General features: G+C 32.3%; 2 protein-coding genes across 2 annotated transcripts in view; both read right to left on the bottom strand.

Annotated features, from left to right (window-relative positions):
• Positions 1-16,214, bottom strand: part of LOC133174667 (uncharacterized) — a 304,409-nt gene that overhangs the window by 119,358 nt on the left and 168,837 nt on the right. The gene's annotated exons all lie outside the window — the stretch shown is intronic.
• On the bottom strand, positions 11,220-12,425 carry LOC133174497 (uncharacterized). The gene has a single exon (XM_061309613.1). The coding sequence runs from the start codon at positions 12,423-12,425 to the stop codon at positions 11,220-11,222; it is 1,206 nt and encodes a 401-aa protein (XP_061165597.1).

The following is a 16,214-nucleotide window of genomic DNA, read 5'->3' as shown; positions in this document are numbered from 1 at the left end:
TTCAACAAGTCAGGTGATTGTTCACAGTGAGTACTTTTCAACAATTTAGTTTATATATGCCTAATCAAAACATGAGGATGTCATGTATTTTAAATTCTAATGGTCATTTAAGTCAGGATCTTACATGATCTTGAAAAATAGGAGTTCCTTGTAAAATTCGTAACAAACCACGAAAAAAGAATTCTGGCTGTGTCTTATTGTAACTAATTATAGATCAAAGACAAGATAGTGAGTGAACTTATTTTTTACATTTCTGGAAGAGATATTATTCTACCTGCAGTATGAGTTAATTAGTGTAAAAGTCAATCAATTTAAAAAAAAAAAAACTTCACTAATAATTTTATTTCAATTTTTGACCCAAGTAGATATCAGAAAGAGAGAAAGAGAAGGAGAGAGCGAGAGATTACCCCAAATATATAAACCCATACAAAACTTAATAAAACTATTGATCACAAACATTCGGAAGGAGATGCATTATTTAAAAAAGCATTTTTTTTTATTTATTGTTTTCAGAAAAGCTCAAAGCTGAAAATTTAGAATTAATACCATATCAACATAATAATTTATCCATGTTAATAAAACTGCAATTTTTTAAAAGTAGATTAAATAGCTTAATCGAGGTTTTTTGAATAGCTAAATCAAGCTATATTGAGATAGCTAATTCAACTACAGAGTTTAATCAATTTTAAGCGATTGTACAATGCCTGTTTAACTTTAACTATTCTAAACATATTTATATCACCATTCCTGATTCATGGGAGAGTTAGGCAGATGACCAAACAGTTCATAATAAAACATGCATGTTTTAAAGTCAGTAAATAAAGATGACAAGTGGGAAATGGGGTTAATATTCACAAACTGTGGGAGTTGTCAACATTTAAGACCATGCAGACATAACTCCTTCCCCCTTTCCCCTTTCCAGCCCCCTGGTCGTTCATACACACAAACCATTACCTTGTTCTGACATAAACAAATTATGAGTATACAAAAGTGTACATGTACACAAAGTTTAATGGCGGGTCTTGGAATGATTTTTATTTCTAATTCTAGGAGGGTGGGCTGACCCTAGGGGTTCAAGAATGTAATGTCAGATTATCATTGATACACTTTTGACACAGGTCCCTATTGTGATCATTCCCAGTTGCAGGGGTGGGGATGACTTCCATAGGGTCATAACCTAAATATACCATTTAATGAAAAAAGGCAATATCATGCTTTTAAAAGGGGAGAAGTTTTCAACAATTTTCAAGGTACATATATATGATCATTTGAAGTTTCAGGGGGTGGGGATGACTTTGGGACCATGACCCCATATACTATTTAATGTGTCATAATACAAACTAAGATGGCTTATGTGCTTTTGATATAATGAAAGGTATTTGATTGTTTCTGGTTCCATAGAGTAGGAATGACCCCAGGAACTTCCTTCAATGTATAACTTTTTATGTGGCATCCAATGATCTTTGACCCTTTTCACACTATTGGCCCCTTACCATTTGCACCTCAGCTTATTTTACTCCATTCTATATAGGTCTAAATCTTTAATATAATATAATCATAATATGCGTACCGCTTGTTGTAGGTAGTGTTTACTTCATAATATATTCCACTTAAAACACATTAAGAATCTGATAATTATGACGTATGACAGTCATTCTACAAAAACATACCCAATTAAGATTTAAGTAATGAATTGTACTTATGAGACTACATTTTTCACAAAACAATAAATTAGTGCTTAAATGAATTTAAATACTGAAATGCTGAACACAAATAAAAAATATATAAATACTTATTATTATAAAATAATAAATATACCAAGCCAGATGAATTTTATGAGGAAAAGCAAAAAGGTAAAAATCAGCACATAGGCTAATTTTTACCATTTTGCTTTTCCTCATAAAATTCACCTGGCTTGGTATATTTTTTTAAAGTTTATATTACACTTTTAGCACCAAGCTAAAATATTCTGAAATTTATTTTCATCTGTAAACCTTTACTGGGTGTGATTTGTCCATATTTGTAATTTTATTGAAGTATCAACTAAAAATTTCCAAGTTTCATTTCTTTTATGCAAGAAAATACAACAGGTTATTGAGTAAATGTAATATCAGTTCACTCTGTGCTCCTTTAGAAACATTTTTGAAGAAAAAAATAGGGTAAATGAATGATTTTTAAACAATTTTACCATGATTACTCTAGTTGTGTACTTTTTGGGGGAAATATGGAAGGTATATCATTCTCCGAGTCTACGGAGAAACATTCAAAGAATTATCCACTTTTCTAAAACTGTGAGATGATATTAAGTGTCCTCCAAAGAAAAAAATTGTTTGTATCATCTGTCCTTAATATAAAAAAATGTACATAAAAGAACAGAAGATAATGAAATATAACAATCTGAAATCCACAGTAAAAATACTTTAACTTACAGTAGTAAAATCTTTGTTACTTACACTATAGTTAACAATAATTTTCTTTTGTTAGGGTTGTCACAACGAATGCGCATGTGAGATATAAAAGCCCCATCACCAATCATTCAAACGTTATGGGAAAGGTTAAAATTTTTGCTTACAGAAAAGCAGATAAGCAGACAGACAGACCAAAAACTGTATACACCGAATCTTCCATTATTGGGGCATAAAAATCATTTAATTCCTTTCAAAGCTGTAAGAGATATCTCCTTGTCAGCCAAAATGCCGAACCAGGAGTTTGGGTGGAGTTTTTGGACCCCTGATGTCACATGAAGTTTCTGCTGGTGGTGGTCGTGGTGGGCGGTTGGAGTGAAGCCTCCCATTTATGTTCTTCTTCAGGAATATCTTTAATAAAAGTGCAAAAATTATAATCGTGGATTAACGAGAAACCAAAAAATGCTGGACAGCAGGGTTCACATAAAAAAAAATCGCAAGTCTTGCTTGAAAAACAGTATTCTTGCAGAAATGACTATATGCCGTGAAATCTTCATTGTTCAAGAGTTTCACAATTAAGCAGGAGATTTTCTTTTAGTTGAATTTGTACAGATAAAGGACTACTTTAACGAAAACTTTGATAATATATTGGTTAATAAAATATTAGGTATGTGTCAAGTGTCAATTCTAATGCATAGTCAATTCGAATGCATACAGGGGCGGATCCATGATTTCGTTTTTTTAAATGAAAAATATGGAGATAATGAACAGTATTCAAGCTCAAAAGTCCATTAAACAATACAAAATAGGAACAGAGCAAACACGGACCTCCAAAACATCAGAGGTTGGATCAGGTACCATGGAGGAGTGAGCATCCCCTGCCGACCGGTCACACCCGCCGTGTGCTCCTTGTCATGATCGGGAAATAACGGAAAAATCCGTCGACAATTCAGTGTGTAAATTATAGCCCAACAATTAGTATGAAAAACGTCAGTCAGCATTTGACTCAATGATAAATTGTATTTGCTGACAAGGTCATTGTATCGACCATGGAACTTACGAAATGATGACTTTAAACAAGACTGCTGATATTCTTGTTTCATCAACTTGTTTGTCAGTAATTTACCTCGTTTTAGAAATTGTACATACGTAGAGCTTGATCTTACGTATCGAATCAACTGAGAGATATAAACAGCGTATGCAGGTGATGAAGGTATATTGCTGCATAAGTAAGGAAAGTTGACGATTGAAAAGTTAAAGTCATCACGTTTATCATAAAGCTTGGTTGTTAGATTACCATTAACGTCTTTTTCAAGTTAAATATCCAAATATGAAACAGATGTGTCAGACTCTGTGGTATCTTTTTATCTCCAGCTCACCGGAATATATAGTATCGACATAAGAATGGAAATAACCATTGTTAATGGACAATACGTCGTCGATAGATCTAAATGTCGATTGAAGGCCACAGCAAGTGTTTTCTTCTTTTCACGTACAAGATTTTGGACAAATTCTGCTTCTTCATATGAATACAAAAATAGTTCTGCAAATAACGGGGCGCAATTGGTACCCATGGGAATTCCAATAGATTGTTGGAAGACCTGGTCTTGTTTTTTAACAGATAATTTTGCAAATGACCAATGACAAGGTAAGCAAATTTACGAGTTCCACTTTTTTTTTTATTGAAAAAGCAGCTGTCAATGATATCAAAAAGCCTGGAATTTAATTTATCGTGGGGAATGGTTGTGTATAAAGTTGAAAACTAGCTCGAAAAATACTTGACAGGCTAAAGAAAGAAATTTAAAAATTTGCTCAAGCACAAAAATCCTTTTTCGTAAGGATGGTCCCTCTGTCTTTTATTCCCATAGAAAGTCGCTATTTCTGAAGTTAATACATGTTAACTTGACGTACAGTAGCTCAGTCGGTAGAGCGCTCGCTCCGTTATGGGATGGTCGAAGGTTCAAGCCCCGGCCGAAACTGACCTAAGTCGATTAAAATACGAAAAAAAGACTGTTTCTTTGCCAAGCGCTCGGTACTTTGAAGTAGAAGTTGTGGGTCTTTTGGATAAGATCTGAAAAAGCTTTTGATACAGTGTCTTGGAATTACTTATTTAGAGTAATGAAATTCTTCAGTTTTGGAGAATCTATTAGAAAATGGGTTCAAGTTTTTTTTGTATGAATATTACAACAACAATTAATCAAGGTGGTAACTTATCAAGATGGTTCTGTATTGGAAGAGGTTGTAGACAGGGAGACCCAATATCCCCATATTTATTCTTATTATGTGCAGAAATATTGGCAATAAAATTAAGAGGTAGTGAAAAAATTAAAGGTGTTAGAATTGGAAATGAAATGCATCTTATATCACATTTTGCAGATGACACCTCCCTTTTTCTAGATGGAACTATAAAGACTTTAGAGATAACTCTACAGGAGCTTAATGATTTCAAACATTTGTCTGGTTTAAAAGTGAATTATACTAAAAGTCAGCTTATTTGGATTGGTAGCAAAAGGTTTTGTGAAGAAAAGTTAATGAATAATACAGAACTGATATGTGGAAGTAAATCATTTCAAGTTCTATGAATAGAATTTAATGTTGACTTAGAGCAAATGCTAAAAGCAAATTACAACTCAAATATAACGTCTATTCAGAGTTTATTAAATCAATGGAAAAGAGGGAATCTAACACCATTTGGACGAATAACAGTCATTAAGTTTATTTGATGAGAAATGGAAACTTTTCACAAAACTAATGAATAAGTCTGTATATGTATCAATACAGTGTGAAATATTGTTTAAAAAGCATATTGTTATTTTAAATCTTTGCATTTGTTCTTGATTCAAATGTTACTGCAATATTCGAAGAGATGTGTGTATGCAAATATGATTGTAAATGTATGCATGCTTGAATATTTTTTTGAAGTAGGTAGATTTTTAAATTTCATTTTTTTTTTTTAGCAAAAATACCCAAATATAGATAGAACCATATTTAACTAGATTATGTTTAATCTTTAAAAACAAAATAATGTAACTAGATCAAGTAATGGTTATATGGTTTGCATAAAAACAGCCATAGTAACCTTTCTTTCTCTCCATCTCTTCTCTTCTGTCTTTTGAGTGAAAACCTATCTGTATGAATGGGTGAGTGACTGTGATTTAAGTTTAAAAAAAAACATACCCTCTAGTCAGGTTGGGTTGTAGGGGTTATGTAAAATCCTGACTTATACTTGAATAAATGTGTTGGAAATTTAAAAAAAAACGAGTTCCTGTGTCACGGTAGACATTGGCACAATAAACATTACTCACTGCACAATGGCTCCGAGTATAAAGTATGAATTTGAAACCCTTCACCGGTTTGTGGTGACGTCTCTATATGAATAAGAAATTCTCGAACAGGACGTAAAATAACATACAATCAATTAATCAATCATATGCTCTTACTGGTCCAGAAGAGCTTATGCGATAGTAAGGTGTCAATTGTTCTGTCGTCTGTCTCTCTGTCTGACTGTCTTTCTGTTCGTCTGTAAAAAAAATTTTCAAAATGCTGATCTGATTTTAATACAACTTTGCACACAAGTAGACAACACTAATATACATGATTCTTTTATTGGGTTTTGATTTCAAAGAATGGTATTGTAATGCTTACTAAAATAGAAACATCTATAAAAAATTCTTCAAAACGCTACTCCTCCTACAGTTTTGATCAGATTTCAGTATAATTTGGCAAAGTAGACTTCATTAAGATACATAGTTATGCATATTGGTTTTTTGATTTTGATAAATGGTGTTGCTGTAATTACTAAGAATAGAAATTTCCGTGAATTATATTCAAAAGGTTACTTCTCCCACAGTTTTGGTCTGATTTCAATATAACTGCCACACAAATAGACTCCCTTTGCTACATACGAAGGTTGTCCGGTAAAATCATGGACAAGTAGTCTTGAGTGAAAAATAATCAACAATGCTTACTTAAGTTTTCCCTTCTCTTTAGTACATTTTTTATCAATATACATAGCAAATTTCAAAGAGTTATATGCTCAAATAAACAAAATATGGGATTTTTTGTAATGTATGGTATAGGCTTACGGCGCACGGATAATAACCACAAAATTTCTGACTTAAAAAATTTGGATAAGCCCCACTTCAATTCCTAGAATTTTCCTGACACACACACTCGAGTTCTCCTTTATTCCTCCATATGTTTTGATCTACCGGGGGGCTCGATCAAAAAGCTCCCGTTTAAAAAAATGCTCAGTCCACTTGTATTCTAATGTGTAAGTGATATTTTTATATTTTGTTATATTCTGTTATCATTTAAAGTCTCTCAACTGATCTTTTATTATAAAACATCGTCATTTTTGTGTGCTGCGTTTACCACTTTCCAATTTCAAAATCTCGGAAAACTGCGAAAATAAAGCAAATTTCTTGAAATTTTCCAAATGACGACAAAATAGAAGGGACTTAAAAATAATTTAATTTCTATCCCAATCTTATCTATTAATTATTTTTATTTCGAAATAATATTGGAATATTCCTTGATAAAACACTGCTTTTTTGGTCGTGCGCCGCAGGGAAGTACCCCGTGTACATTCAAGTATAATAAATTCCTTATTTAAAATTTTGAATATAATTATTAAAAATACTAAGATGTGCTTAAATATGATAAACATTTGCCTGAAAAGTTCAGCTCAGTGCGTGCATTAGTTTTCGATAAAAACGCGATGTCCACAGTTTTTTCTGGACAACCCTCGTAATACTTTATATCAATATTTTGATTCAAATGTGATGCCATGCGTGGTTACTAAAATTTGATTTTTTTAAAATGCTACTCCTCTTACAGTTTTGCTCTGATTTCAATATAAATTTGCATACAAGAAGACAAAACTAAGGTATTTAATTCTGTGTATTGATTTTCGATTTCGATGAAGGATGTTGCCATGGTTACTAAATTAGAAATTTCTGTGAAATTCTTTGAAATATCTACCTCCTTCAGTTTTCGTCTGATTTCAGCATAACTTTCAGTAGACTACATTAAGATTCATACTTCTTTACGTAAGTTTTGATGAATGGCGTTGCCATGATTATTACAGATAAAAATTTCTGTGAAATATTTTCAAACCGCTGCTCCTCCTATAGTTTTGGACTAATTTCAGTATAACTTAGCAAACATGTAGACTACACTGTGATACATAAATTTATTTTTTTTTTTTATTGGTTTTTACTTTCGACGAATAGTGTTGCAATGGTTACATGTACTATCAAAATAAATTATTGTACTATTAAAGGATGTCTTGTTAAAGGCTACACCCTATAAATCTTTTGTCTAATTACAATAAATCTTGCCACAAAAAGAGGCTAAACTGAAACCCCATTCACATGCCCCTATTTACACTCGGTGAGCAAATTTCACATTTATGCAAATTTTGCACCTGGTTATTTCTAAGAGAATGTGAACTGGACGTAAGCTTGATTTGCACATGAGCATTTTTACTCCTAGTACAACATTTACATCTAGTCAGACTAGATGCAAACTAACTTTAATTTACTCCTGGTGTATTTTCAGTTCTGTGAAAGCGTAGCAAAATTTACACTAGACTAGAAACATTGCAGTTGTCTTTAAAATAAAGTTTTTTAGCATTTTGAAAGAATTTAACAATAATGCTATTTTATGAACAATGACAACAACATGCAATCAAAAACTGATAAACAAAATTATGTATTATGTATCTTAGTGTAGTTTACCTTTGTACCAAATGAAAATTCAGACCAAAACTGTTGTAGGCGTATTTTAAATCTTAAAACACGACGGACACCTTACTCATGCATAAGCTATTCTTGTCTCTGAACAGTATTGGTACGAACATGGTTCGCATAAGATCACTATCAAAAATTAACGAGAATTAACAGTTGCAATTGTTGCAGGAAATATACAGAACCTACGTAAGTGTGTTTGGTAAATTTATCTGCATGAGTTGTAATCGTTAATCCCAAATTAAAACATTGGAAGGCATTCCTTTGTATATATATATATATATATATATATATATATATATATATATATATATATATATATATATATATATATATATATATATATATATATATATATATATATATATATATATATATATATATATATATATATATATATACATTTATATATATGTCTGTACAATAAATCAAACAAAGAAGGTTAAAGTACAAATTCTGCAGGGTAAAGTTTTTAAAGCAGGTTAAAGTTTTTGGAGGAGAGAAACTATAAGCACTTGTTGACGAGACATGCTTCATAATTCATCTTCGGATGCACACTACCAAACTTGCTTCAGATGCTGGATCTGACCTACATTTTCTTGATGAGTGATAAGGTTGGAAATTTTTTACCGTATCTCAAACATGAAATGGCTTCTACATATGAGTGAAAAATTCTCAGGAGGGACGGTAAACAACAAGCAACAAAATATTCCATTTAACTATAAGTCTTTCATGACCAAACATGCACCGATGATGCATTTAGGGTTGCACATTACCAGAAATGGTACAGATGCCGGATATTACTTACATTTTCCGACTGATTGAACAAAAACATGTTTGAGAATAAGTCAATTCCTTAAAGTTATTTATCAAGCATATGGTTATAAACTGAGAAAATTTATCTTAGCCATTCTTTCTCCATTCTCACTCCAATCTGATTCACATATATTTTCGTGTGGTTGATATACATGTAAGGATACGTAGATTTGTTTTAAAGTCTGGATGTTATGGTGTATTTTTCTTTAGGAAATAGGATTCAAAACATTTCTTTTGTATTTACACATGCATTTTGAACTGCGACTCTACTCTAGAAAATCAAATAATGAGGTCATACAAGTGACTAGAGTTGGTGAAGCAACATTAGTATCTTTACAGAGAGTTGGGAAGCTCGAGGAAAAAGGTCCTGATTGGATTGTCTCAGTTATGCTGAAAATTAAACATAATGCAGATCTTTATGTAGGTAAATACTTCTTACCTTCAGAATGAAAAGAGACACTCAATGTATTAAAGTTTTTTTTATCGTTCGGGTATTTATATAATCACCGCTTTCATGAAATAATTTGACTTTGATCTTTATTATTTATATCATTAGATATAATGTACATTGCAAAAGGATTCTTTTAAATCAACTTCAAAAAAACTATATACAGTTGTATTTTTTTTTATCTTACCAACATTTAATTCCGAATTTTTAATTTCCATTTTTTTTAAAATTCAGTTTGATGATATTGCAGTATATTTTTACAATACATTAAGCACTATAACTTCAACTGCTGAAAATGTATTGCAAACAGTTTAATACCTATATGTGACAGTTTATCTACAACATGTCTTTATATCTTTACATTTGCATTTTTATGTATGAGAAAATGCTTTATACTGATTATAAAATTTAAGTTAAAACTGTAGATTAAATTTAATTTTCAAACCTCCTTTCTATATGGTATATATACGTTTTATAAGTTAAAGTCATCCTCTTCTGAAAAAAAAAACTTACAATTAAGACACGAGAAAAATCATGCACCTTAAAAAGCATTCACATGAAATAAATGTCATTAATTTTCTGTAAAAAAATGTTGAAATTGGTTATTTGATGTTTTATTCACATTTATCATATTTCATTTATGATTTTGACGTTGAAAAATCTCCATTATCCCCTTTTAAAAATGCACACTCCAAAAATGTAGGGAAGGGGGTATACTTAAAATTTTAATTATCATGCGACTGAAAAATGTGCAGCATAAATTATTTTCACATTTTTAGGAAGAAAAGACGTTTATCTACAACATATTACAATTTCATAATATTTCTTGACGATCCGAAAACAGCCTCATCGAAAGTCCTCCTTTCATAAGTGTACCTTACAGTTTTGCCAAATAAGTGCCAAATCCTGGTCTACAACTCCTTAAATTAATATGGAAACTTTTTGAAATATATTTTACATTATACATTATATCTGTAATTGTTGTTTAACACATTCTATTCTAAAATCTATAGCCTTTTATTTTGTGAAATTGATAGTGTTTAAGTGACTCTTGATAAGACTGTAGAGCTCCGTGTAAGTCTCCCACAATTTGCTGACAGATCCCAAGTATTTGCCAGGATATGTCTCTTAAACGTAAAGGAACATACTTCCCATCATCATAGAGTAACAGTGTCTGTAGGTCTGTCAGTGAATGTAAACACTGAGATCTATTACCTAATCGGTAGTGAGATAACACTGACAACATCTCTACCAGAAGAAACGGTGATAACTGTAGGATATACCCTCCATTTTGTTGACTCACATTTTGTTCTAAATATAATTCTTCAATACAGGGGATATTATGCATTAAACACACATCACTTACCCATGCTATTCCTATTCTTCTATACAAAGACAGATTACCTACAGCTTCATTGTACCTTTGCCCATCAACAGTATATTTATACATAATAAAGACCTGCAATAGTCTACCTTTAGCGAGATAAGTGATATGTAGTGTTTTATCATATCTCCCTGTTCTATAGTAATACAATGCCAGATAAAGTAAATAAGACACACAACCTAATCTTGCTGCCATTTTCAACATGCCGCAAATTATTGCATCTAAGTTATAGATATTTTTATGTGTACAACATGAAGCACTGTTTGCCATTGTGAAGGCTAAATGAACAAGAGTCTGAGCAGTACCATACTGTAATGTTAACAACTGGTGTGGTGATATTGATAACCGATATAGTGTGTCAATTGATTTCAAATAAAGATAATATTCCCATGTTTGTTGAGCAAATAAAGTTTTTTTTATATATATATTTCAATCATACCACATATATCTAAATCTGCAATACTCATGAATTCTCCATCATCAGCAGATAATTCAAACGATGGGCTACTGAGGGCAGGTTCTAGGATTGATCTGAGAGTCGGACTCAGCAGTAGACAGGACACACCCATTCTGTAATACTGATAAAGCTGTTGTAAAGGAGAGGAACGTGCACCCTCAACTATTTTTTTTAGGAACATACTATTTTCTGGAATAAAAAAATTAGGAAACAATCCATGATAAACACAATATAGGAGATATTTAAAACACTTCCAAAAGCAATCCAGTAAATTGTTTGGGCACCATCTTACGTGTCCTAATTGCATCATCCAGAACACCGTGGTCTTCATGTAATAAGAACACAGTAATGGTTCCTTTCTGTAGTTAACAACTTCCTTTAAAAATATTTTCAGAAGTCCGTAACATAGAAATTGTGTATGATTCATCGTGCATACTAATTGGTGTTCGGCTTGAGAAAATGACAATCTCCATTCCAATTCGTTTGAAGTCATATCAACTTTACTACCAATAGGCACACAGTGACATTCATTTTTTAGGATTTTTTCTAACACAGGTACAGACGGCCAGGTATGTCTCTGGCATCTGTCAACCCAACTTCCTAATAGTTTAGGCCAAGGAAAAGAAGCTAGACAAAAAGCTTCATCAAATTCATGAAAATCTATTACCCAACTACTACAGGGACCATGGATTCTGAAATTTAAAGAGTTTGAAGAACTCCCATTCAGGATCTGAAGAAGTGTTTCTCTCCACAGAGGACTAGTTATGTAAACCCCTCCATTAAAGAGAACTAGACATGATATCGTGATTTCGTCTCGTGCTGGTGTCAGGAGGCGTAGTCTGACAAATCCTGGTGATGTATCAGAATCTTCCATTAGCACAATTAAATGTTTTGATGCATTAAAAAGCCGAAACTGGGAAATGTCAGTTATCAATTTATAATGACAAAACCACCGCATTTTATCGAAGTCAGAGGATTCAAACCTAAATCCCTCTCTAAAACTACCACTCTCCATCACACCACAACCTTTATGATTAAAATAAGGTTTCCGTATCATTTCCTCTATGTCGATCACGTCCCTTCTGATGGCCACTTCTGTCGGTGTGCCTATCTTACGACACAGACCAACATACAGGACCTCTGATAGACGGGGTATTTGGTCCATTCTTAAATGTAATCTATAAAATGAAAAATAATAAATTAGTAACATGTTTGAAAAATGCAGCATTTTTGCAATGCAAATTAAGTAGATATGCCAAAAAAATATTAGTTAGTATTGTCAAATCGGTGACGTTGAGCAACAATGCGGCGCACCAAATTATTACTAAGTGCTATGTTAAGCTGGGTATGACTACTGTTCATACTGGAAAAAATTAAGACGATGAGTCGTTGAATACATATATCGATCACTGGTTTATACTTAGTTAAAGAGCTTCAAAGATGGCTCAACTGATTATCCGATGGAAGTGGCAGACGTACAAAAATAACGACAAATTAAATATTTAATTTATTAGGTCTTTCCACCATTCTGTGGAAAGACCTATTGAAATTGTTCTGACTATTATTATTATTAATTTCTTCCGCTGATTTTTTGTTTCGAGGTTTATCGAAAAGATTCTTTGTTCATCGTAATCTTAGAAAGTTATGAACAAATTTGACCCAACGCGTATAACCTACTGTAGATTCCTAAATATATGTGAAGAATTGATTATCGCGTAATTACGCGAGAAAAACCACTCGCGAAATAAAATTACTCGCTTTAATTTTTGGTACTGAAATCCTTATAAAATATCTTAATCAAGCGTCCACTCGCGAATTATACTTCTCGCGATTTGTCGTCTAAGGGCCCTTTCGCGATATTAAGTACTCGCGTAAAATAACGAATCTACAGTATGACCCCTTCTGCAGTTATTGCCCCTTTCACTAGATACCTTGTTATCGCTACTCCGACGAAACCGTAAACCACAGAGGTACGAAACCTTCACCAATGTCTTCGACTAACTGAGTACTCTTTTCAATCTATTCATTGCGAAAGTATTCGTTGTCCCCTTTTATGAGCTATAGCCCCTGAAAGTTTTTAATGTTTACGAATAATTAAATTATTTTCAAAACGATAGGTCGTAGACACATGCAACCAACTGCATTAGATTCTTTGACCTCAGACCTTGAAGGTCACGGTCATTTAAAAGATGAGAAATTTTAATTAAAAGTTTTTTATAGCTCTTTTGTCTTTTAACATATACTTTATATCTTTGCATCTTTAATATGTCCTCTTAAAACTATTTCAAAGATTTAATACTTGTTACCCTTTTAAAAGTTATTGCCCCTTTCACTAAAAACCTTGTTATCGCTACTCCTTCGAAACCCTAAAGTGCAGAGACACCAAACCTTCCCTTATGTCTTAATGGTCTTTAGACACAACTTCAATCTATTCAGTGGGAAAGGATCTGATGACCCCTTTTATGTGTTATCGCCCATTAACATCTTTGCGCTTACCATTAAACCTTATAACTTTAATAAGAAGTATTGGTTCAAGTGCAGAGTGACTCTTAACCTTTGACTTTGAATATTCGTTCAAGGTCAAAGGTCAAGGTCATTTCAAAATTTTCATTTTTTCCATCCTTTAAGCCATTTCTGGTTTCTCTTGTATAAATATATTAAAGAGCAAGGTTCACTTCGGCCTTTTTTGGCCCTGTGAATTTCAGAAAAACTGAAACTGCTTGGTTTTAGTTGACAATGCATTAAATATCATTTAGACTTTTGGTGACTGCTTATCAATCAAAAATGACGTAATTTTCTGGCTAGTCAATGCATTATGACGTCATGAAATGCGTCATTTTCCTCATATCCCGAAAAATTCTACAAAAACAGCCAATTTTTAAAGCTATTTTTCGATATTTGATATAGAGCGCAACCTCTGATCTAAAATGTGCAACTATTAAATGATAGAACTATTTCTGAGGATTACAAAACATGTTTTATTTTTTAGATCAGAAGGTGCGCTCATATTATTTCTCTTCTGTGAAAGTACTCAAATATACTTGTTTTCCTTAAAATTCAAGAACATTGCAATTCCATGAAGCCTGTTTTCCAAGACCTTGGCTTTAAGAAGAAAATTTTTAATAGGATTTGAAAGCACTAAGTCTCTACTTTATCTTGATTTTTAAAATGGAACATAAAGCGTTAGTCAATAAATTGGTATATCTACAGGGCCATTTTATGCATAAAGTGAACCTAGCTCTTTAAAGAAGGTGGAAAGAAATCAAATTGTTCGAACACAATTAGTCTAGTAGTTATTATTATGTCACCCCGGACGAAGTCGGGGAGACATATTGTTATTGTTCGACAAATAACGAGGTCCACACAATGTCTCGAAGATGCCTCTGTCAATCTTGATGAAACTCTACTGTCATAATGATCACTAACTAAAGATGTGTAATCTTTCTTCAAAATTTTCAAAATGGCAACCGTTCCCATGGAAACGGATAAAAAATTGTATTTTTTAAATTTCATCTTTCTCGGCTGCTTTTAATTAAAAAAAAATTGAAAATTTAAAGAATTGTTCATTGCTTCCTGTCAAAAAGATTTAGGCAAAAAAAAAAGTTGGAAAAGGATGGACGGAAAATACGAGTAGTTGAAGAAAAGTTGATGTCAGATGACCAATTTTGAGTTAAATTGCTTGTGAGTCCTGTCCTGCAAGTTTCTTGAAAATGACCTGGAAAAACTTACTGAAACTTTATAGAAATGATAATCACCAACTGTAGTTCTGCTAAAACCCTTTAAAATTTTCAGATTTGTCACTGTTGCCATGGCAAAAGATAAAAATAATATTTTTTAAATTTCGTTTTTTTTTTTTCTGAAATTTTTCATAAAATCTGTTTTGTAACTTTAATGAGTTGTTAGTCGCATCCTATCAAAGTGATTCCTGCAAAATAATGGAACAGAATGGACAAAAAGAACGATTAATTTTTAAAAAGCTGCAGTCGAGTCATCTATTTCGCGATGTTTTCACACTTGGTTTTGTCCTTAAATGTTCTCGTAAAAGGCTTTGACAATATTATTGAAACCTTCCACAGAAATAATAATCACTATTCGTAGTTTTGCAAATCTCATTTAAAATTTTCTCCAACGTTGCCATTAGAATAGAAAAAAAAAATAATTTAAGTGCAGTTTCCTAAAACGAGTGGCCAAAAACGTTGGGTAAACGTTTATGTTTCATCTTTTTAAAATTGTGATTTATTCAATTTCTTTGTCTTCCTAATTTCTTTTTCCGTAATAATCCTAGGATACATAAAGGTTCGTCTATGAAGCTTTTATATATTACCAGTTTCTTGATATGATTAAGAAGAAAGTAAATATCTTAGCATTTTCAAAAAAAAAAACAACGTAGGACCAGCATTTCCTTAAACATTACAAACTATTCATTTCATTTTCATTTATGTAGTTTACGGGACTCTACTGGAGTAATACACATAATACGAAGTGCAGAGGTGTGACTTCTCTGGTGACAGAGAAGACACGGAAAACTTTCATATTGTTATAGCAATGAGTTTCTGTCAAATAAAAAGGATTGTATGTGGTATATAACTTGTGGGCGCATTTGTATTTACCTCTTTTCAAATAAAGAAGACAATGACATATTTTAGTATTTTATCCCCCCCCCTTTTCCTCTCTGTCCTTTTTTTCTAATTGTTAACAAACAAGTTTTGTTTAATGTCTTGGATTCTGATTAAATGCCCTTGCCCATTATATTACAAACAACCCTTCGTCATAAAGATTTCAAAATGCTAAGGCTTCACACTTACTACAAAATGATTGTTAATTTACATGTGATTTTCAATACCCCCCCCCCCTTCGAAACAGCGAGGTAGAAAATGCAGGTATAATTGATAAGGAAGATCTTAAGGCTTTCATGAATAAAATGTAGTGCCGCTGATGTGATCTGATATTTTAC

The sequence above is a fragment of the Saccostrea echinata genome, unplaced genomic scaffold (assembly GCF_033153115.1).
Source record: "Saccostrea echinata isolate AGI-Se365-2 ecotype Australia unplaced genomic scaffold, CSIRO_AGI_Sech_v1 ptg000058l, whole genome shotgun sequence".
Taxonomy (NCBI): domain Eukaryota; kingdom Metazoa; phylum Mollusca; class Bivalvia; order Ostreida; family Ostreidae; genus Saccostrea; species Saccostrea echinata.
Note: the sequence above shows the minus strand (reverse complement) of the source record. Positions and strands in the feature narration are given on the sequence as shown.